This window comes from Protomyctophum bolini (genome assembly GCF_963924005.1).
Source record: "Protomyctophum bolini genome assembly, chromosome: 3".
In the NCBI taxonomy this organism is placed as follows: Eukaryota; Metazoa; Chordata; class Actinopteri; order Myctophiformes; family Myctophidae; genus Protomyctophum; species Protomyctophum bolini.
The window spans coordinates 42,378,632-42,401,999 of NC_137864.1; the positions used below are offsets into that span (position 1 = coordinate 42,378,632).

Here is a 23,368-nt window from a genome sequence, read left to right on the forward strand (position 1 = left end):
CCTCCCTCTGATCCACAGGCTGCATGCAGAGCTGAGGGAGGCTGTGGAGAGGCAGCTGCAGGCTCTGCCCGTGGCTTCAGGAGGAGGAGGAGCGGAGGGAGGAAGCACAATGGAGGACGATGGAGTTATCAGGAACCTGCAGGAACAGATCCAGCTCTCTGGACAGGTCACACAAATCATATGCACACAACACAACACGCGTGAATAATTATGTTGCCAATGTACCAGTCTGCATGTATTATTGATGATGTGCAGTTAAAGGTTTCATTACATTCATTTTAATTTCTTTTTCGTTTTTCTTTTAGGTTTTATAACCTCACTTACACCCAACACAATCCGAACTTTGAATATTCAGTGGATTTTCTGTGGTCTGGTGGTGTATTCTATATGCGTTCTGAAGCCTTTTGAGCTGCAAAGAAAACAGGCAAACGGGCATCAACAGTGACATCTGCTGGCAAATTGTAATGTCATACATTATATGGGATTCGTGGACTCTTACGTGTTTGAGCCAGAAAACCCCAGACCACAGAAGATGTACTGAATCTACTGAAATCCCTTGCCATGCCCTCTCTCTCTGTGGACCTGACACATGGTGGTGGTTGTGTGGGTGCTATTCAGTATTTTAGTCCGACGTCCTTTTGTAGTGCTACGTTACGTCCGGGTCCAAGTGGCACCAGCTCCCGTCCGCATCTCATTGTAAATAGAATATCTAAAAGCGTGAATCTTTTTACAATGACGTTATTTTTCAGAAAGTGCTTGCAACTCGAGTAGAATTATTAATGTTTTGTACAAGTGTCCATGATAAGAAAAATATATGATCTGGAGACAATAAAAACTATTATTATCATTATTATTGAAGGTGACAACAGTCCATTTACTCGGTAAAATATATCGGGGGCATATTTAGAATGTGTGCAGGCTTCGGTATGTTGAATCTAGTTTGCATTAATGAGGATTTAGTTGACACAATAAAATGGCGATAGTATTCGATGTGGGGCAGACGCTGTCATAGCCAGATTTGGGAGAGCAGCGCAGCTTTGTTGTTACAAGGAAAGCGGTACAATGAGACTTTCGTGGTTGTTTTCGTCTCAGATTTAGTCCGACGGAGCGTCACAGTATAACTCTATGGGGACACAAAAGCGACACAAAAGTAGGACCCGGAAGTATCTCAGGAGGGGGCGCTCACGTCACAGCTAAAATACTGAATAGATACTTAGATAGGTACATGTCCTCTCTCTCTGTGAACCTGACACATGGTGGTGGTTGTGTGGGTGCTATAATCTCTGTGTGGACCTGACACATGGTGGTGGTTCTGTAGGAGCGTGAGCGGGCCGTTGAGCTGTGGCACACGGCCACCCAGGAGGTGGACCGACTGCAGCAGCTCTGCCAGAGCACGGCCTCCGATGGACACCTCCACGCTGCCCAGGGGCAGCAGCTCAAGGTAGGACTGTAATGGATGACATGATGCACACTATGAGGTGATCTGATCTGGGAGGGTACAGGCTTTAGTTCTGACATGATACTGTATGACATGCACACTATGAGGTGATCTGATCTGGGAGGGTACAGGCTTTAGTTCTGACGTACGGTACTGTATGGATGACATGCACACTATGAGGTGATCTGATCTGGGAGGGTACAGGCTTTAGTTCTGACGTACGGTACTGTATGGATGACATGCACACTATGAGGTGATCTGATCTGGGAGGGTACAGGCTTTAGTTCTGACGTACGGTACTGTATGGATGACATGCACACTATGAGGTGATCTGATCTGGGAGGGTACAGGCTTTAGTTCTGACATGCCATATTGGTCCGACTGTCAATAGACCGACAACCTAACAACCCCTAACCTAACCCTAACCGCAAGCACGGAATCAGCGCATGTCGGACCAACGCATGTTTGGGAGAAACGGGTGATTTCCGCACGTCGGACCTTTTTTTGGGACCGATCACCGATTTTTTTTTTTTTTTTCGTGGTTGGACAAAAGTCCTCTCTCTCTCCATCCACTACCATTGAAATAAGGTGTTTTTCAGTGGCTTCGTGTTGATATTCTGTGCACTCAATTCTTATTTTAAACTTGGTATCAGTAAAAAGGAACATCACAGGCACAGCACGGTGACTGCAGGGCATATCATGTTTTTAGGTGGAACCAGGGGGTGGAACAAGGCAGAAAGAGCCTGCTGGTTGGTCAGTCAGGGACCAATCAGAAGGGTGAATAGAGCGTCGCAGTCCCGCCCCCTCGAGAGACCCGGAAAATAAATCGCCGTTCATTTTCCTCATAGGCATTTCTTAAAGCATTTATTTAAAGACGGTTACGCCGCGGACAAAGCCAACTCGGATCATGACAAATCATGACAATGAACACAATATCTTGGGCCGATCAAATCATTAGAAAGAAGAAAATAAAGTCAGGAGACAACACTATTTGTTTTGTTTTTCTTCTTATAAATTATTTGATCGGCCCAAAACATAGTGTTCATTGTCATGATTTGTCACAATCCGAGTTGGCTTTGCCCGCGGCGTAACCGTCTTTAAATAAATACTTTAAGAAAAGCCTATGGAGAAAAATGCATTGGGATTCATTTCCTGGGCTGAAAGGGGGAGGGACTGTGACGCTCTATTGTAATCTGCCAACAGGGCTGCATGTCAAGATGAAAAGCTAGTACAAAATAAATTGTAAAAGAACACTATAAAAGAAAAAAAGCTTGTTAGCAATTCTTATCAAGCAGGTAAAAGACTGGCAAAAAAAATGCAGGGAATGGGGGCAGGAGATCATGATTGGGAATATTGATTAGTTTTTAAATGCATTACAAGATATTGAACGTCTTGTTTAATTCACATTAGACGAGCGCCATAATTACCAGCAGTTCTGTGTTATTTATTGAGTGTCTCCCTTTTCTTCTCCGCTCCACAGGATCAACTTGTCCAATTCCAGCAGCACACCCAGAAGCTGCAAGTGGCTAATCAGAAAGTGGAATCCGTACGTGAGATAGCCACTTAAAACCCTGTTCAATGATTGCCCTGCGATTAGCCGTGGGATCACCACAGTCCCTCTGAGATTAACCCATTCTGACCTGAGATCACATTCATACGAGGTTTCCACTGGACACACACACTGGTCTGATTAACCCATTCAAAAATAGCTAAAGCACGACATGATGCTAACACCAAAACGGGTTCCCATTCAGAATGGGTTAATCCCCTTCTAATATTTTATATGGATCTCTTGTCTGTGAACTTCTGTTTATCACCGCTATAGCCACGGAGAGAACTGTCTTTATTGTGCAATGGTTTGCATATGTTCTCACCTATTTATGGTGCGTGCGTGCGTGCACACTGCATGTGTGTGCGCTCGTCCCTTCTTTTGTGGATGTGTGTGTTTGGTAAATCACAAGATTACACCTCTCTCTCTCTCTCTCTCTCTCTCTCTCTCTCTCTCTCTCTCTCTCTCTCCTCTCTCTCTCTCTCTCTCTCTCTCACACAACAACATACACACAGTCAAATCCTGTGTTGATTGATTTTGCCTCTTGAGAGTATATTACAAACAGAACAAAAAAATGCTCCTGTAAGCTAATATAAAGGATAATATAATATAATATATATATGTAAGCTAAAGGATTAGAGTCAGGTTGCACATAATTATATTCAACACCTTGCATAATACCTTCCACCTACTCGTGGCAGCACCATACAATGTATGTGAGGAAAACAAAAGTAATACTATATCCTTCTGATGCAATTTTAATGAGAGGGCAAGCCTTGAGCTTACATTCTCTCTATGACTTCTCATACTAGCAGAGCCTCTTCCCGTCCCCGTGTGTGTGTCTGTGTCAGAGAGAGAGAGAGCAAGCGACCTTGCACCAGTGTGTTGAAAACTTAAGGGTTTGTGCCCAAGGGACGGCATAATAAAGTTTGCGGAGGGAGAAAGTTTAGTGAAAGGAAAGCAGCTTTTACATGTTGGAAGTTTAAGGGTGCGCTTGTTTTGTTATGCCTCACTCACTGCGTTCATGTCTGTCGTGCCACACACAGACCAACCAGCAGTTCCTCAAGACGGTGACGGAGCAGAGCACGGAGATGGAGGATCTGCGAGGCCAGCTCAGGTACTACCGGCAGGCTGCTGACTGCTTATTAAACCATTATGGGTGCCGGGAACCCCTTTTGGTGTTTTATTAAGCATTATTATGTTGTCCTTTTAGCTGTTGAAAAATAGCAGATCTACACAAGCTCATAGGGCTTGTAGGTCTGCTATTTTAGAAAAATCGTGACATATAATATTTAGATTACATATAATCTTGGGGGTCCTTGTTTGAGAACGACTGACAGAAACATAGGGTTTTTCAGAAAACTGTCACCTTTTAGAAGACATTTGTAGATGTCTAAACGTATTTGCCATTTTTTACTATTTTGAAAGAAAAAAAAACATTTGAAAATAGTTCCAATTGTTGATTTACAAGCTCACAACGTGTCGATGTAGTTGTGCAGGCTAGTTTAACTGTTTTTTTTAAAGGCTCAAGGGAGCCTGGATGGCTTGGTGCCAGGCTTAAAATAATTTATATATATTTTTTATTTTTCGGAAATCTCAATCGTATGGTAGAAATGAATGGGCTGTCTTTTTCTATTTTATATTGCTATGCTCTCTATATTCTGTATAACAACCTATGTTTGTATATACAGTATATTGATATACATGTTTTTGTTTTATTACAATGTTCTACAGTTTTGCACACTGTACTCACACTGTACTGGTTTATTATATTGTTAGCACAGGCTGGTGGAGCATGTTATTTTCTCTAGGCATTGCCTTACTAGTTATAGTTACTACTTAATAGGGCAGCGGTGGCCGAATGGTTTGTGGAGCGTTCTTGATATCGGAAGGTCGCTAGTTCGTATCCCCGGACCAGCACGTTAAAATTACCACCGCTGAAGTGCCCTTGAGCAAGGCACTGAACCCCTACCATGAAATGTTCTATGAGCAGGGCCTGGCTGTAAACAAGTTATTGAGCTTAGTCCAGTTACCCTGCAGGGTAAACATGGTACCGTTGCTTTGTAACTGTTGTGGGACGAAGACGAAGAGCCATGACGCTAGCCGCGCCGATGATCAAATAATGGTTAATTGTTGTGTGGTGTTAAATGTTGGTGTATTAAGCTGCCTGTCTGGTGGTTGCCACGTCTGTCTCCCGTCCCGTGCTTTACAGGCAGGCCAAGACGGAGCTGAGGACGGCCACCTCCAAGGTGGAGGAGATGACCAAGCTGCTGCAGAGCGTTCAGGATCAGATGCACAGACGGGTGGGACAACATGTTTTCAAATGGGGGTTGGCGGCCAATTACATATAATTTCTGGGGTCCTTGACATGAAATAGTTTGAGCACCACCACTGACGTAGAAACAATCATGATTTTAGAAGACATTTTGCAGAATGGAACGTAGTTCTAAATGGGTTAATGGGTGCAGTCAAACATCTCATCTGGACCGTGCGGTACCGTGCGTCTGTGTGTTCTCAGGAGGAAGACGCAGCAGAGGCTCAGGGCCGGGAGGAGGCCTCGGACCGCAGACTACAACAGCTTCAGTCGGCCCTGAGTCAGCTGGAAGCCAGGTGAACAGAACACCCCTCACTGTTCGTCTGTCCATTGTTGGCTCGGTTAGCTCTGAAAGTGCAAAGGCCCCATGCACAGTGCACACACAGTGCGATGCAATTTCTATATTGGCGTCGTTTTTAATGAAATTAGAAAAAAGGCAGAAATGAAACTGCTCGACTGAACAAATTACACTAGGTGTCCAGACCAGGAGGTCACAGAGAAGCATGTTTTATTTTTATATATCATTTTTATCACCCCTGTGTCAATTATCTAATGTGATCCTGGGCTCTACACACCCTCCACCAACCTAGTCCCCATATATGGGGGACAAGGGGAGAGCAACGGACTTGAACTCATGCTTCCTTCATGCCTGAGTGACCAAGTTGCTCCTTTACACCTGACAGGGGGGAGTTTCCCTGGTTGGACGTAGCGCGTGGAAGGAACACGTTATTCCAAACTCCACACAGAAAGGCCCATGTTTGTTTTTTTTAATGCAAAAATGTTAGACTGGGGCCTTAACATTTACTGTGCACACTCTCTCATAGAAAGCTTCTTACGTGCCCAGGCGGTGGCGTAACCGTCTGGGCACCCGACTGGTAATCCAGTCGCAGTGTGCCGCGGGTTCGACTCCCGAGCCTGACACGGCCTTTACTGCATGTCTTCCCCCATCTCTCTCCTGTTTCCTGTCAGCCTATACTGTCTGTCCCTTCAAAAAAACAATAAAAGGCGTAAGCCGCAAAAAAATATCTTAAAAAAAAAGAAAGCTTCTTACGACCAGGCAACTCTGTTTTTCTACTCCCCTCCCCTCCATCCTCAACTCTCTGGTTCTCCCCTCCCCTCCCCTCCGTCCTCAGGCTGAAAGCAGCGTCCCAGGAGGCCGAGGCGGGGCGCAGGGAGCAGGCGGTGTGGGAGAGGCAGGTGGGGGAGCTCCAGGGCCGATGCGCCTCCCTGGAGGAGCAGCGCTACGAGGCCCTGAGCAAGGTCCGCGACAGCGTCCAGCTCACCGAGGAGGCCACGCTACAGAAAGATCAGGTGATTGTGTCTTTCTATTTCCCCCCCTTTTTTTAACCCATTCTGACCTGAGATCAGATTCTAAAAATGTCTGATCTACAAGCTCATAGGGTGGCGCGCTACGAGCTTGTAGGTCTGCTTTTCTTTTTAAATCGAAGAACGACTGACATAGAAACATAGCTTTTTCAGAAAACTGTCTTATAATAATAATAATAAAGCTTTATTTGTATAGCACCTTTTAAGAACAAGTCACAAAGTGCTTTAACAGAGTCATATATAAAAACATAGCAAGGAGGCACACAATAGAATAAAATACATTGTCAATAATACAAAAAATCACATCAATAACAGAAGAAATCAATAAAAAAATCACAAATCACATGGGTAGGGGATTGAATGCAGCTTTGTAAAAATTAAGGAGTGATTTAAAACGGGGCACAGACTCGGCAAGCCTGATCTCTAGGGGCAAGGCATTCCAGAGAGTCGGTGCACGGATAGCGAATGCCCGGTTGCCTACAGTTCTTTTTTTTTACAGTCTTCTCACGTCACTTCATGGCTGTACATCTTGATACCCCTGTAGGCCTTTCTGAGAGAGAAGCAGAGGTGTGATGAGCTGGAGAAGACCAAGGACAGCATCAAGCAGCTGATCCAGGATGCTGCGGTCCACACCAGGAAAGAGGTGAGACTTCCTCCTATAGTACAATTAGGGATGTCCCGCTTCCGATCCCATCCCTCAATTTCTGTGTTAGCCGATACCGTCGTTCTCGTGTTGTGTTTATAGCTATCTAGCTATATATCTGGTGTTGTGTTTATAGCTATCTAGCTATATATCTGGTGTTGTGTTTATAGCTATCTAGCTATATATCTGGTGTTGTGTTTATAGCTATCTAGCTATATATCTGGTGTTGTGTTTATAGCTATCTAGCTATATATCTGGTGTTGTGTTTATAGCTATCTAGCTATATATCTCGTGTTGTGTTTATAGCTATCTAGCTATATATCTGGTGTTGTGTTTATAGCTATCTAGCTATATATCTGGTGTTGTGTTTATAGCTATCTAGCTATATATCTCGTGTTGTGTTTATAGCTATCTAGCTATATATCTGGTGTTGTGTTTATTGCGATCTAGCTATATATCTTGTGTTGTGTTTATAGCTATCTAGCTATATATCTGGTGTTGTGTTTATAGCAGACTCTTCACTCAAATGTGCACTTGCAGTTTGGGGCAACTTCAAAGCAAACTCCACATGTCCCAACATTTTATTTAATACCATAGTGTCAACTAGGGATGCACCGAAAGGGAAATTCTTGGCCGAAAACCGAATACAGAATATGATTAATATTGTATATATTTTTGCCTACCGTTGCCGTACCTTAAAGCTACCTGATTTATGGCAAAATAAATGGTTATGGCAAAACTTAACTTAATAATAATCACAATTGGGGGGTCCATACATTTATTCAGCTCTTTTGAATGCATTAATTGCATACACTATTCGGTGATATGTTTTCTGCCTATTCGGGCCGAAACTGAATGGGCATTTCCTGCCGAATATCTTCTGCCGCCGAATATTCGGTGCATCACTAGTGTCAACCCCTTATTACCCCTGTGTCGGATCGCTGGTTAGCCTGGCATATTCGCCGATACCGATGACAAATAAGGGCCGATCCGATACTTTTCCCGATACCGGGGTCCCGGGTCAATTGTCTTTGCCAAAAATAGCAGATCTACAAAGCTCACAAGGGTGTCGCAGACTCGCGGTGCAACACATTGTGAGCTCGTACAGTTTCGATCTTATTTGCTGAGTATTTGCCCCAGAATAGGAAAGCGCACACCCAGGGTTCACGTCGTCGTTGCAGAATGTACAGTGTGAGGTTGGAGTCTGTCAGACTTAACCCGTTTAGACCTGGGCACCATTCTACAAATGTCTTCTAAATCCTGACAGTTTTCTGAAAAACCCCATGTTTCTGTGTCCGTTGTTCTCAAACATTTTCATGTCAAGGACCCCCAAGGTTATATGTAATTGGCCGCCGACCCCCATCTGAAAATATGTTGTTCCAGTGAGTGACCCCCCCAGAAGCAGAGATTTGAGTTAAAAACGTTAGAATAATATATTCAAAGATTTGCACCACATTTTCATGATAAAAAAATAATAGCTCAGTGTGCCGCGTTATGAGCTTGTAGATCTGCTATTTTTCAAGAGCTAAAGTATAACATAATGAAACAACCAAAAGGGGTTCCCGCCCAAAATGGCTTAAATGTCTTGACATGTAACTGTGAAACCTGGATATTATAAAACTGAAATTAGAAGTGCAACCAGCTGCCGCTGTATGTTTTTTCGCAACACATGGCATATTGAGAAGTAAATGTGCTCGGCTCCCCCGCTGTGGGCTCCTTCAGGAAGACACTGAAGTGATTAATGTTCTACTAATGGCCCTTCTGCATCAAGACTTCCAATCCTTTAATTCCATTACGGTGCCTACGGTGTACGGTAGCGTACGGCTGTGGCGCTGACTGCACTGTTGTTTTTGGCAGGAAATAGTTTAGTTTTTAGTCATCGTCTCTTGAATAGTTTTCATTTAGTTTGTCACATTTTAGTCACTGGGAATGTCTTCGTGTTCTAGTCTAGTTTTAGTCGACTAGATATAAGATTTTAGTCTACTAAATCTACAGTTGATTTAGTCGACTAACATGTATTTTCACATCGCGTTGTGAGCTTGTAAGATGGGCTATTTTCAGCATGCAACCAAGTGTAAAATGATTTATACTGGATCTCTTGCACTAGTCACTGACACTCCCTAACATTTTAGTCTAGTTTTTATTTGTGGATGAAATTGTCAGTATATTATTTAGTCATAGTTTTACTAGTCATGGCTTAAGTTTTTATTTAGTTTTGATGTAGTTTTTGTCAGTGAAAACAGGTAGGACATGCACTCCGTTCATCAGTTCTAGCCAACTCTGATGCAACCTGCTCCTCAAGAGTAGCCAAAACCTACAGTATGCACTCTGCTCCTTCGTTGTAGCCAAATCCGATGCACCCTGTAGTAGTAACTGTACAAACATTGTTACAAAACGGATTTTATACTGGAAGAGCAACCCCCCCAAAGCCAAATAACAGTCCATATTGACCCATTCTGACCTGAGATCAGATTCTAAAAATGTCTTCTACATCCTGACAGTTTTCTGAAAAAGCTATGTTTCTATGTTAGTGGTTCTTCGATTTTTCAAAAATAGCAGACCTACAAGCTCGTAGCGCGCCACTCGGTGGCGCGCTATGAGCTTGTAGATCTGCTACAATCCCCCCACCCCTTTCCACCTGATGGACTATATAGTGAACGCATAGGTTGCATACAGTAAATATTTAGATTTTAATAATTAGTACTTATAGAACAGATTTTAAATATATTATGCTTTTAAGTAGTCCCTCTTAAAAAGTAGTTTTTATGATCTTTTATATAGTAACTGTGTTTGTGTGTACTGTGATCTCTGTTGTCTTTACCACTGCACAAAATAAGTTTCAGAAAGGAAAAATAAAGTTCTTTGAAGTTTAAGAAGTATCATTCATATTATTTTAAGCCTTTGCACATTTTATAAAAATGAAAAACATGACTAATGGAAAACATAATTTTCCTTTAATGATTTGAAATAACAATCCAAGTTGTTTATAACAATACATGGATTTTTTCTGCATTTGCTATAAAATCTTAGTCTTAAGGTTAGCAGGGCGGTGCTTGATAGCAAAATAGATTTAAAAATCCCTTTGGCCGTAGTATATCGATTTACAGTGAAGATGCGTTATAAAATGGAATCACCACCAAGGACTACAAAGATTATGAATCCAATTTAAATAATAGGAGTTTGATAGTGTGAGTTTTGTTGTTACACCAAGGCTCGGCAATATTCACAGGCTACTGACAGACAACTACTTTCTGGCACTAACTAAATATCGCACACCAGAAGAAAAACGAAACACACAGGTCAAAGCTAAGGCCTTGAGAATATCGACTGGAGTGGAATGGAATCTCCTCCAAACTTTAGAATCTCAGCGAGGTCTTCTGTTCTTGTGACTCACTGCCACGCTACTGTGCAGAGCACACTGCACTCTGCACGGTGCACAATGTAAGCCTGTTGATCTTGTACATTTCGTTTCGACCCCCTTGAATGAGAGATGAATGCAAATGCATTCAAATCTCTATCACGGTGTACTAGACTAGACATTGTGCGCATTTGAATGAATAACCCATTTTGGGGCGGGAACCCCTTTTGGTGTTATAGCATTACGTTATGCTTTAGCTATTTAAAAATAGCAGATCTACAAGCTCATAGCGCGCCACCGAGTGGCGCGCTACGAGCTTGTAGGTCTGCTATTTTTGAAAAATCGAAGAACGACTGACATTAGAAACATGGCTTTTTCAGAAAACTGTCATTTTCAAACAGTCATTTTTAGAATCTGATCTCAGGTCAGAATGGGATAATAATATGCGCGCGTGTGTTTGTGTTTGTCAGGTGGAGAGCGTGCGTAAGCAGTGCAACGTTCAGATCCTCCGACTGGCTGAGGAACTGTCTGCCCTGCAGCTGGTAAGTACCCCCCTCCTCCTCCACACTGAGAACAAATGCCCTCCGCCGTCACACCAATTTCTTCTGATTCTCCCACCAGTCAGTAGTACTAGTCGCCACATCTGATTTCCAACCTCCTCTTCTGCCTTGATCCCTCCTCTCTAACCCCACAAGCCCTCTCCGTCTGCTTCTGTCTAGGAGTGTGCAGATAAGGAGTCTCAGATTGAGAGGTCCCGGAGAGAGAGGAAAGCTGTGGAGGAGGAATTGGAGAAGGTAAAAAAAACAACAGAAAAAACGACACTCACTGTGGCCTGATTTATACACTTTGGTATGTGTGTGACACCAGCGCACGCCTAAGTATAAATGTGGGATAAGACATGGCTTGCGCTGATGGCGTTTATCCCATTTTGACCTGATGGAGGGGAAAGGAACTGGTTGGAATAACGTGTTCCTACCACGCGCTACGTCCAACCAGGGAAACTGTCATGTGTAAAATGAGCAACTTGGACACTCAGGCATGAAGGAAGCATGAGTTCAAGTCCGTTGCTCTCCCCAGGTTGGCGGAGGGTGTGTAGAGCCCAGGATCACATTAGATGATTGACACAGGGGTGAAAAATGGGTTACAAAATCGTGGGATAAAAAATATTTAAAAAAAAAGGACCCCCAAAAATATACGTAATTGGCCTCCGACCCCCATCTGAAAATATGTTGTTCCAGCCTAGGGACCCCACAGAAGCAAAGATTTGAGTTAAAAACGTTCACTTCGAAATAATATTATATTCAAAGATTTGTGCCACATTTTCACGATTTTTCAAAAATAGCAGACCTACAAGCTCATAGCGCGGCACTCGGTGCCGCGCTATGAGCTTGTAGATCTGCTATTTTTCAATAGCTAAAGCATAACATAATGCTATAAAATAATGCTATAAAACACCAGAAGATGGGTCATACGTAGCTGATTATTGGTTGGATCTCATGTCAGGTCTACGAGGAGGGCAGGGCGGTGCCGGAGTTCAGGAAGATAGAAGCCCTCCACCAGAGATGTCTGGACGCCGAGAGGATGAAGGACGACGTGAGCATCACCCTGCAGAGCACCCAGAACAAACTCAAGAAGATCCAGATGGAGTAAGTAACGATTATGATCTCCACCACCACGAGAAACGGTCGGGAGAGTTTGTTCTCGCCTCCTGTCTGTCCGTGGCGGGTGTGTTTTCTGTTTGTTAGTCTCTCTGTTTGTGTGTCTAGCCAGCTGTGAGTTAGAGATTTAGCTGTTCTAATCTCTGGTCACCGTCAAGGACTGTCTAAAGAGGACGGGACGCGAAGACCGCACGGGCGCCGCCATGTTGCTCACATGGTGCTCCATGGAAGGAAAGAAACATGCAGCAGTTGTTGAGACCAAGGAAGCTGAAGGAGGAAGTGTTGGCTGCATAAAGCCCACTGCGCATGTTTCTTTCCTCATGGAGCACCATGGAGCAACATGGCGTCGTCCGTACGACGTATTCTAAAAGACGGCTTCAAGTTTTTGCCAGAGTAATGTAGTAAGAGAGAGTGGTGACACGCTTTGATCTCGCCGCAAAGCGGGTGGGCGATAGTTCCAAACATCAATTGCTCCTATGGCTGGAACTATTCCATTGAGATAGAATGAGCACTTCCGCATTCCATTGTTACAATGAGAGTCTGTAACTCTGTTACTAGATTACTCTGAAATGTAGGCCATATACAGTCAAAACTATGTTTTCTCTGCGAATGCTACTGTACAACCTCCCATTTCTGCCATTTTGTGTTTTCTTTCAAAACACACTTTTTGCTGGCAACTCACACAAAATCAGTCGCTGTAGTCAAAGCATTGAGATTGAGGATTTAATTCCATTCCTATTGGCGTATGATTTTATACATGCATATAATTTTGTCTGATAGTTTCTCACATACTCAATTCCTACTGTATACAAGAACTAACTGTAGTAGAAAATGATCTGGAACGGGGTCTAGCGTCTTGCTGCTGACAAGCATTCCATTTCAAAGATGACTGTATTAAGGCAGTCTGTGAAAGCATTATCTTCTGTGAAAAGCATTATGGCGCCGACAACTGTTTCCCTTCACAGCCTGGAAATCAGCAACACGGCACTACATTTTCCACATTCTTATCCGTCTTATCCCGAGCTCTACTGGGATCAATGTGCTAATGTTTACAATCTGACCCGACTCCTCCAGTGGCCTGTTTGTTTTCCACAATGCTTTCAATCCACAGCAGTCTGTTCAGAGCCAGAGAGAAGAACTGTGTTCTGTTTATTATTCCCCCCAGTTTAGTTTTAGTGCACGGAGGCAGAAATGTGTTCCATGAAATCAGAGCTAATTACCTCTGCCGATGGAGTTGTCATGGTCACTATGGAGAAGAACGGATGGGTGGATTTTGAAGTTAAGTGTGAATGACAAGGTCACAATCCAAGGGCACGGAACAAAATTACATAATTAATCATTACGCAGTTTGGAATTACATACTGTATCTTGACAGTGTTGGCACTGAGTGCAAGCTTTCTATATATATGTATATTTGTATGTACTTCACAACCTTTGCTTTTACCCCAACCCCCCTGTGGAGTCTAGCTACAAATTGCGTTTTTTAGGTATTTTGAAATGCCTTGTTATTAAGTGCTTGTTGGCAGAAAGGCACTACAATACTAGCTCGATTCAGAGAGTCACATTTTAGTCACCTGGAATGTCTTATATGTTAATCTAGTTTTAGTCGACTAAATGTCATAAGATTTTAGTCGACTAAATCTACAGTTGATTTAGTAAACTAAAATGTATTTTGGTGGGCCTTGATGCCGTTGTAATGATGCCATCGGCACTTGATGAAAATAGCAGATCTACAAGCTCACAACGCGACGCAACACTTTGTGAGCTTGTAGATCTGCTATTTTCAGCATGCAACCAAGTGTAAAATGACTTGGCTTACCTATAAACTTGTCTTACTAGTCCTTCCTGACATTTCAGTCTAGTTTTTATTTGTTGACACAATTGTCAGTATATTTAGTCTTAGTTTTAGTCATCATAGCTTAGTTTTCATTTAGTTTCCATTTAGTTTTCGTCAGTGTAAAAAGGTAGTCAAGGTCTGCTTCCCTGTCATAGTACACTACCCGGTGACACGTCTGTTGGGCTGGCCAATCCAAACGGGGGTGTGATGTGTACCATGTGGGGTGTGATGTGTACCATGTGGGAAGTTGGTTGGAGAGTCCTGACTTGAATCGTTCCTAATGGATGCACCCAATATTCGGCCACCGACACTACTTCAGCGGAATAGTGGCAAAAATGCATATTGGGTATTAACCGAATAGCCAAAGCCTAAGGGACCGGGGTTACCTTTCCTCTTGTTGTGATGACGACGTGATCAAAATGTAATCATGTCTTTTGCCAGCGGTGGGTCAGGGGTAGAGTGGCTGGATGGTATAACTGCAAGGTCGCCAGTTTGAACCCGGGCTCCCCCAGAGTTGGTGTCGAAGTGTCCTTGAGCAAGACACTGAACCCCTGATTGCTCCTGATTGGTTGGTGCCTCGCATGGTCCCGAAATGGGTTTCATACACCCATTTCGGTGTGTGAATGGGTGAATGTGATGCACAATCTCTGTAAAGCGCCTTGGATAAAGGCGCTACATAAATGCACCATTTATCATTTATGTAGCTCTACAACAAAGGTATGGCCATGACAGCAACGGTACAAAAACTGGTAAAAATTATTTGCCTATTCGGTTTTCGGTGTTGAACAAGAATTTCCCATTCGGTGATCCGTTCCCGAGTCTAGTATCTCTAGTATGTATGTATATAATCACTGACATAACTAGATTTATATACATGAATATAGATTAATATACTGTACATGAATATTGCCTTCAAACAATTGATGTCGTCGTATTGGGTATATATAGGACTGACAGATGTCCAACAAATGTTCAACATGTTCTCTTTTTATCCTCTCCCCTCCTGAGCAATGCATGGAGCTTCTGTTCATGTCTACTAACCCAGAGAGGATTAACAATCTCTCCTTCCATCTGCTCGCTCATGCACAGTGGTAACTAAGTACTTTACTTAAGTACTGTACTATACAATATTGAGATTAGTTAGTTAGGGGTGGCGGTGGCTCAGGGTTCGAGTGGCTGGATGGTAACCACAAGGTTGCTAGTTCAAACCCTGTGGGCTCCCCCAGAGTTGGTGTCGAAGTGTCCTTGCTCCTGATGTGCTGGTTGGTGCCTTGCATGGTTTCCGCCGCCATCAGTGTGTGGATGTGTGTGTGTGAATGTAATGCCATTTAGTAACAAAAAAAAACAAGCCAAAGGTCGCATAAAAGCAGACATGGCGACACTGACTGAAGGAAGTGAAGCACACACACACGAGGAGCCCCAGTACCTTCCTGCTGAAACGGGTCAACACATTTCGACCGGTTGAAAACATCTACAAGCGTGGACACATTGTGAGCATGCAGATCTGCTTTTTTCCTAAGATTTTCATACATTATATACATTCCGCATAATGAGTACTTTTACTTTAAGTACATTTTGATGTCAATACTTTTGTACTTGTGATGCACACGCAGATCCGACACACCGACGGCGGAAATCACCCGTCGCTCCTGACAATGCGTTGGTCCGACATGCGCGTGCTTACGGTTAACCCATTCTGACCTGAGATCAGATTCTAAAAATGTCAGTTTTCTGAAAAAGCTATGTTTCTATGTCAGTCGTTCTTCGATTTAAAAAAAATAGCAGACCTACAAGCTCGTAGCGCGCCACTCGGTGGCGCGCTATGAGCTTGTAGATCTGCTGTTTTTCAATAGCTAAAGCATAGCATAATGCTAACACCAAAAGGGGTTAAGTTAGGGTTTTGGGTATAGGGTGTCAGTCTAATGACTCCCCTCCCCCTCCCCTCCCCTCCTTAGCTACGGCGAGGAGCTGTCGCGGTGCCAGGACGAGGTGCGGCGCCTGCAGGGCTCCCTGTCTGGGGCGCGCGGCGACTGCCTGGGCGTCAGCGAGCAGCGCCTGCAGCTGCAGCAGGAGAACCTGCAGCTGCGCAGGGAGATGGACGAGCTGCGCAAGGCCAGCCTGCAGACGGAGAGGAGGGCCAAGCAACAGGTCAGCGGCTGGGGGGGGGGGTTGGACCAGTGCCTTAGATATAGACGGAGTTACGCAAACTGCGTTCACTTCAGGGGGCCAGTCCAATGGCGGCTCTCCTACGTAGACTTCTATTGAGCACGGGGACAACCAACTGGGACAAGGCCTGGACCGGAAGTATAGGCAGAAATGCATTGGACTCGGGCAACAGCCCAGCTTTAATGATCTTAAATCTCTTTATTTTAGATTGTTTTGTAGTAATATTACAACATAAACATTAAAGAGACTTTAGTTGTTACTGTACAATACTTTAAAACAGTTGTCATGTTGCACACATGCTTAAAATAGCTCTTATTTGCGCCGCCCTCGTTGAAAACAACTCCAACTTGTCTCAGTTCAGGCTGCATGAACAGCGTTCGAGCGCTCAGGTTTCTGCCCCCTCTATATCATAACTCTTCTATTAGATGGCTCTGGGTGGGACGATATGGGTACCTCGCGATGCTATATCTGTGGCGATTTAATGGGCCCTCGATGATGATAATATCACGATATTCAATATATTGCAAGAGCAATATTTTGCATCAACAATAATATCGTTGAAGAATTTGTTTGGCTTTTGTGGCTTTTACCTTTTATATTTTATATTTTTTATGGAGTGACAGACAGTAGGCTGACAGGAAATGGGGAGAGAGATGACCGCTGAGCCACGGCCCAGGCCGAAATATGACTATCTTTAACTGAAAATGAAAACTACCATAAAAGGCAAAAATCTCTATTTATGTATTTATTCAAAAATCTTGCAAGATTTGTTTGTGTGACAAACTGGCCAATAAGTACATGAATCCTGCCTCCTCCAAACACTGACTGCAACTTTGCAACTTGTCCACAACAATCAATTTATGCATTTTTCCAGTTTTTCGCACACACCTCCCCCTCATAATTAGTTTTTAATACGACAACCTCTGTGGGTGGAGCTGCCACATACACACGTGTGCATTTTGAACATGGCAGCGGCACTGCTCTGTACCGTACTGTGTGACAGCTGTCAAACAGGTTACAGTCATTTCACACATTAATACCAGCTGACAGCAGGCGTGATCAATGGCTGGATTCAACTATAGCTAAGACCCGGCCTCTCCCACTTAGACACTCCACCTTGACACTTTTACAGCCAGGCTCATTCATTCCAATGATTTTACACATTAAATACTGGTTCATTTTTGGAACCAGACTTTGTGTGTGTGTGTGTGTGTGTGTGTGTGTGTGTGTGTGTGTGTGTGTGTGTGTAGTTCACATCCTGCTATCCTGCTACCCTAATAGACAGGGGTACATGAGCACCTGGCCGTTCATTCGTGCTCTATCTCCGACCAAGCCACACTTCCACCACACATCTCTCTATGCAAAATAAAACCTGCACACTCCCACAAAAGACATAGACTACATTGCATTCGCCAAAAATGTCTTCTTTACTGTTTAAATATTACTTTTCTGAAACACGCTATTCTTGCTCAACCTCAACAGCCTACGTCAGAATCGTCATGTTGGCGTCTACTACGCCAACTACGTTCACTTAATAAGGCCAGTCCTTCACAGTGACACACGCGTTAGATCAACCACGCGACCGGGATGGTTTCTACCCCTCAATGTCGTGCCTACTCTACACTGCCATCCGAAGGCCCCTCCCCCTTTCACTGCTCCTGTGTGTGACCTGTGAACTACTCTCTGACTGCACTGTGGCTTGATTTATATGTGCGAGGTTGAAATGTAATGCACATAAATTAATTATAGGTCCAGCAAGCAAATCATGATTGTCTGTTTGTGCTCAATAGGTCACCATCACATTCCGATTTTAGGTGTTGTGTTTTCTATGACATTTATTTGGGCCAGTAGTTTCATATCTATCCTTTTTCCGACCAACACAGAACATGCTAACGGTGTTAGCGCGTTAGCATCCATCTTGCTTTTGATTTATATGTGCGAGGTGGAAATGTAATGCACATAAATTAATTATAGGTCCAGCAAGCAAATCATGATTGTCTGTTTGTGCTCAATAGGTCACCATCACATTCCGATTTTAGGTGTTGTGTTTTGTATGACACTTTGGCCAGTAGTTTCATATCTATCCTTTTTCCTTTGACCAACACAGACCATGCTAACGGTGTTAGCGCGTTAGCATCACACAGCTTACAGCGTCAGTGTTGCATGAATACTTTCAACCATGACAATGCCGACTACTTTTGCTACACACACTTCCCAAGGATTATGGAGATGTTTTTATTTTATTTTTAAGGTTGAGAAATGAAATAATTATGGTCGTTTCTAATCTCAGCATTTCACAAGAGAAAGACGTGGATGCCTTTCGCTGCGCTGTTGGCGTTGCCATGTCTCATAGAAACAAGTAAATAGGTCTTTAAAAATAATCCCAAAACAAGCGCATATAACAGGGGTCTGTAACCTATTTTAAATGAAGTGCCATGTTTTTATTTTCTAGATAGTGAGTCAGCCACAAGCTCACATCACAACAATAATCCATGTAATAATCACAATAACAATACTAATAATAATAATCATAATAATCCTGCTACCCTAATAGACAGGGGTACATAAGCACATGGCCGTTTATCCAACAGCTTTCTCCGACCCAACCACACTTTCACCACACATCTCTATATGCAAAATAAATTCGGCACACTCCCAGAATACATATAGGCTACATTTCATTGAAAGAAATGTCTTAATTACTGAATAAATATTACTTTTGTCAACCACGCCATTGTTGCTCAACATCACCAGCCTACGTCAGAATCGTCATGTTGGCGTCTACTACGCCAACTACGTTCACTTATTGGGGCCAGTCCTTCACAGTGACACACGCGTTAGATGAACCACGCGACCGGGATGGTTTCTACCCCTCAATGTCGTGCATTTGCTGCGCCCTTCTAATGCTGCGCCACGCCTACTCTATACTGCTCCATGCGACTCGAACAGCGTCAGCAGCAGCAGCTCCGAGCCTCCGTCAGAAAGGCTGCCCACAGCACTGCACAGCCCCACACCCAAATGAATCGAATGAATGAATAAGGCGCTTATATCGCTATTGCTCAGTGGATGGGGCATTTACATTAAAAGCAATCGGATGGACGCGTGGATAACGGCATGGTTGTGTGCAATCGGAGGGAAAGCTTCCATAATCCATATAGCTTCCATGCTAGCTGCTTCAGACACAGGGGAGGGGAGGGAGAAATAGTGCGAAATAGCGCTTATGCAACAATTACCCTAAAACACAAACACCTCAACTCGATGTCATTGTGAATAAGAATTTCGAGCGAAATAATAATTTTTGGAAGGACACTTTCACCCAGTATGAAGCTAAATGTGGAAGCCGTGTGTGTCACACCAAAACGGCTGACCTATAGAATCCTGTAACCAGCCTCTCGCACTGCCTGCGAGTTGGCTCCGTCTAAGGCTCCGTCTTATGAGCAAATTTAGAACTTCCGGTCTGACAGCTAGCAGATTTAAGACATCCGGTTGCTTTCAGAATAAAATAAGATTATTTAATTCGTTAATTAAATAATTTTTACATTACATTATTAGTATTATTATTACATTACAGTTATTGTAAAGACACACATTATGTTTCTGTGTAAAAATAAGTAATTAAATAACATAAAAAAGTTATCTAAATGGATAAATGCTATTCACTGGAGTGCATGGACTTTATAAAGTGGACACTGGACAAAAGACGGCTCCGCCAGGCAACTATCTGGACATACCCACGCGTTTGGGAAGATGTCCTCTACCACCCCACAGTCTCCGCTAAGCGGGAGAGGTGTAAAATTCACAGCAGCAGAGCTTCTACTGGGGTCAATGCAAAAAAATGTACCGTTTCCGGACCCAGAATGGACACTGGACAAAGAGGCCTCCGCGAGGCAACTATCTGGACATACCCACGCGTCCGGGGAGATGTCCTCTACCACCCCACAGTCTCCGCTAAGCGGGAGAGGTGTAAAATTCAGAGCAGCAGACCTTCTATTGGGGTCAACACTCAAAAAAGTGCCGTTTCCAGACCCAGAATGGACACTGGACAAAGAGGCCTCCGCGAGGCAACTATCTGGACATACCCACGCGTCCGGGGAGATGTCCTCTACCACCCCACAGTCTCCGCTAAGCGAGAGAGGTGTAAAATTCAGAGCAGCAGAGCTTCTACTGGGGTCAATGCAAAATAAATTACCGTTTCCGGACCCAGACTGGACACTGGACAAAAGACGGCTCCGCGAGGCAACTATCTGGACATACCCACGCGTCCGGGGAGATGTCCTCTACCACCCCACAGTCTCCGCTAAGCGGGAGAGGTGTAAAATTCAGACCAGCAGACCTTCTATTGGGGTCAACACTCAAAAAAGTGCCGTTTCCAGACCCAGAATGGACACTGGACAAAGAGGCCTCCGCGAGGCAACTATCTGGACATACCCACGCGTCCGGGGAGATGTCCTCTACCACCCCACAGTCTCCGCTAAGCGAGTAAATGGGTGCTTATATTTCTATGTGAAATGTGGTGATGCTGGCATCACAATAGATGCCAGCATCACGCTGCCTCCGTCTAATAAGCACATTTACAACTTCCTGTTTGGAAACCGAAACAGATGCTTCTGACATTTGCCTGTGCGTGCTTAATCGTTGTACTTCTGAACACATTTCCCAAATCTCAGTGATTTATCCACACATCGCTCTGTGTGTGTGTGTGTGTGTGTGTGTGTGTGTGTGTGTGTGTGTGTGTGTGTGTGTGTGTCGCGTCGCCCTCCAGCTGCAATTGCGAGTGTGCGCTGTGTGCAGGGCACACTACTGAGTTTAAAACCACAGCTGAAACATGAAGTGGAGTCTGTCAATTCCCGGAATTTCCTTCTTCCCATATTGCGCTGCAACGACACTAGGATTGAGCCCCCCGAAGGGGGGCGAAATTCTAGTTTCACTAATGGCTGCTCTCTGCTTCACCAACTTACAACAAGTTAATATGGGATTTGCAAAAAAAAAAAGAAAATGCTGAAGCCAGGCGCTGAAAGCAGTAGCACATCGGGAATATTAGCAAGTTAAACATCTCTCAGCCCAAATACAAATATCGGTTCTACTGCAGTCGTATCGTAGCTTGTCTCTCTGTGACACCCCGCCCCCTTTAGCTGTGGGATTTAGTTTCTCTTCTCTTAACCCATTTAGACCCGAGTTAAAAACATTCACTTTGAACCAATATATATATTCAAAGATTTGCGTCACATTTTTACGATTTTTCAAAAATAGTTCTAATGAACTGCACATTAATATGAGAGGTTGAAGGAACACACACAAACACACACACACACACACACACACACACACACACACACACACACACACACACACACACACACATTGTAGTAAAGATATGTGTGTGCAGTGATGCTATATGAAGGATGTCCCTGATGTAATGGATAGTCATTGTCTTGCAAGCAATTATACCAGTTGCAACGTATCCCTATTCCTATCTAGGAGAATCAGCTGTCTGTCCAGAGCTGTGTTTCTGTACAGTAGGTGTCCAGACCATTAGACGCACTGTAAGGACTGTGGGTATACTGTACCCTGCAGCTGTCGGAGGGAACTTTGGGGGAAATGCATAAGAAGTAATATGTGCAGCACATTCTCTGCAATAATTCTATTCACATCTATTCTTCCATTCCTATCATAAAGTGATGACCTGGCCTAATGTAGGTCTCTAGGTGAAATTCCCCAATAAGACAGTTGGAGTCGCTATACGGCTGCCCCTATTACAGATGGTGCCCACCCCCTACCACCAATGAAGAGGGCATTTCCTCCTTGCCCTTTGTCAGAATGTTGTAAACAAACGGGCAGAGCCATGGGCAGTCCTTTTGTAAGGAGGAGGAGGGACGAGGACAGGTGGGTGCAGGGTGGTCTTAAAATAGGAGGACGGAGGTACCGATCGATATATCGGCACACCCTTAGTAGCGGCGCCACATGGGACAGGCTTGGTCGGGGAAAATGGAAATAAATAGCCAAGGAGGGGCTGCTGGGTTTCAGGGAGATGGATGAGGCCTGTGAGAGCTGCCAACGAGTCCAAAAAGAGCTGGGAGAAGCTAGCGGGGAGGGAAGAAGTGATGAAGGATGATGCCTTCTGGAAAGGGAGAGAAAATGGTAACAGACAGGGTTTTAGAGTAGACAAACACACGTATCGTTCCTGTTGATCAGAAGCCTTGTATCTCCATACTTCTCTTTTAATGTTTTTTTTTCCCCACAAGGTAATGCCCTGCTTTTCAATATTCCACTGTTATGTTCTTATAGCTTACGCATGTTTCATGATAACAACTTTTTATGTATATGATGCATTGCCATGCTTTTTGTTCTTGCTTAATGTAAGTCGCTCTGGATTAAGAGCGTCTGCTAAATGCCTAAATTGTACTGTAATGTTGCGTTAAACGTAGGGGAAAATAGCGAAGCTATAAGCTAACGGCACGTCGCATCACAAACTAACCTAACCCACGATCTCTTTTCGCTATTCAGTTTTTGTATTATTAACAAGATTTAGTGATCAACTTTTTTATTTTTATTGTTCATTTGTTTTTTCCTGACATACTAGCTTTCCGCCTTTCAGAAATGATCTTTAAAAAGGCTTTTTTTATTTGAGGGGCACGGTGGCGCAGTTGGTAGTGCTGTCGCCTCACAGCTAGAAGGTCCTGGGTTCGATTCCCGCTCGGGATGCTGTGGGTGCTGGCGGCGTGTTTCCTCCTCCACGTCATCAGTGCCCATACCCGAAAGCGGGGTTGGCGAAAGGGCCTTTCTGTGTGGAGTTTGCATGTTCTCCCCGTGTCCCCTAGGGTACGTACCCTCACAAAAAACATGCAGTAATCCTGGTCTCTAAACTGCCTCCCCATGGCCAGCCGGGGCGCCTGATGGAGGGGAAAGGAACTGGTTGGAATAACGTGTTCCTTCCACGCGCTAGGTCCAACCAGGGAAACTCCCCCCTGTCAGGTGTAAAGGAGCAACTTGGACACTCAGGCATGAAGGAAGCATGAGTTCAAGTCCGTTGCTCTCCCCAGGTTGGCGGAGGGCGTGTAGAGCCCAGGATCACATTAGAT

The 23,368-nt window shown here is 44.0% G+C and overlaps 1 protein-coding gene across 1 annotated transcript in view; it reads left to right on the forward strand.

Annotated features, from left to right (window-relative positions):
• Positions 1–23,368, forward strand: part of sclt1 (sodium channel and clathrin linker 1) — a 36,356-nt gene that overhangs the window by 7,682 nt on the left and 5,306 nt on the right. The window contains exons 7-18 of the mRNA XM_080756543.1: positions 19–166; positions 1,319–1,441; positions 2,919–2,984; positions 4,034–4,104; positions 5,200–5,290; positions 5,506–5,597; positions 6,435–6,612; positions 7,172–7,270; positions 11,099–11,170; positions 11,348–11,422; positions 12,132–12,274; positions 16,079–16,271. Coding sequence (XP_080612669.1) covers positions 19–166; positions 1,319–1,441; positions 2,919–2,984; positions 4,034–4,104; positions 5,200–5,290; positions 5,506–5,597; positions 6,435–6,612; positions 7,172–7,270; positions 11,099–11,170; positions 11,348–11,422; positions 12,132–12,274; positions 16,079–16,271 — 1,351 coding nt within the window. The remainder of the gene's footprint in view (positions 1–18; positions 167–1,318; positions 1,442–2,918; positions 2,985–4,033; positions 4,105–5,199; positions 5,291–5,505; positions 5,598–6,434; positions 6,613–7,171; positions 7,271–11,098; positions 11,171–11,347; positions 11,423–12,131; positions 12,275–16,078; positions 16,272–23,368) is intronic.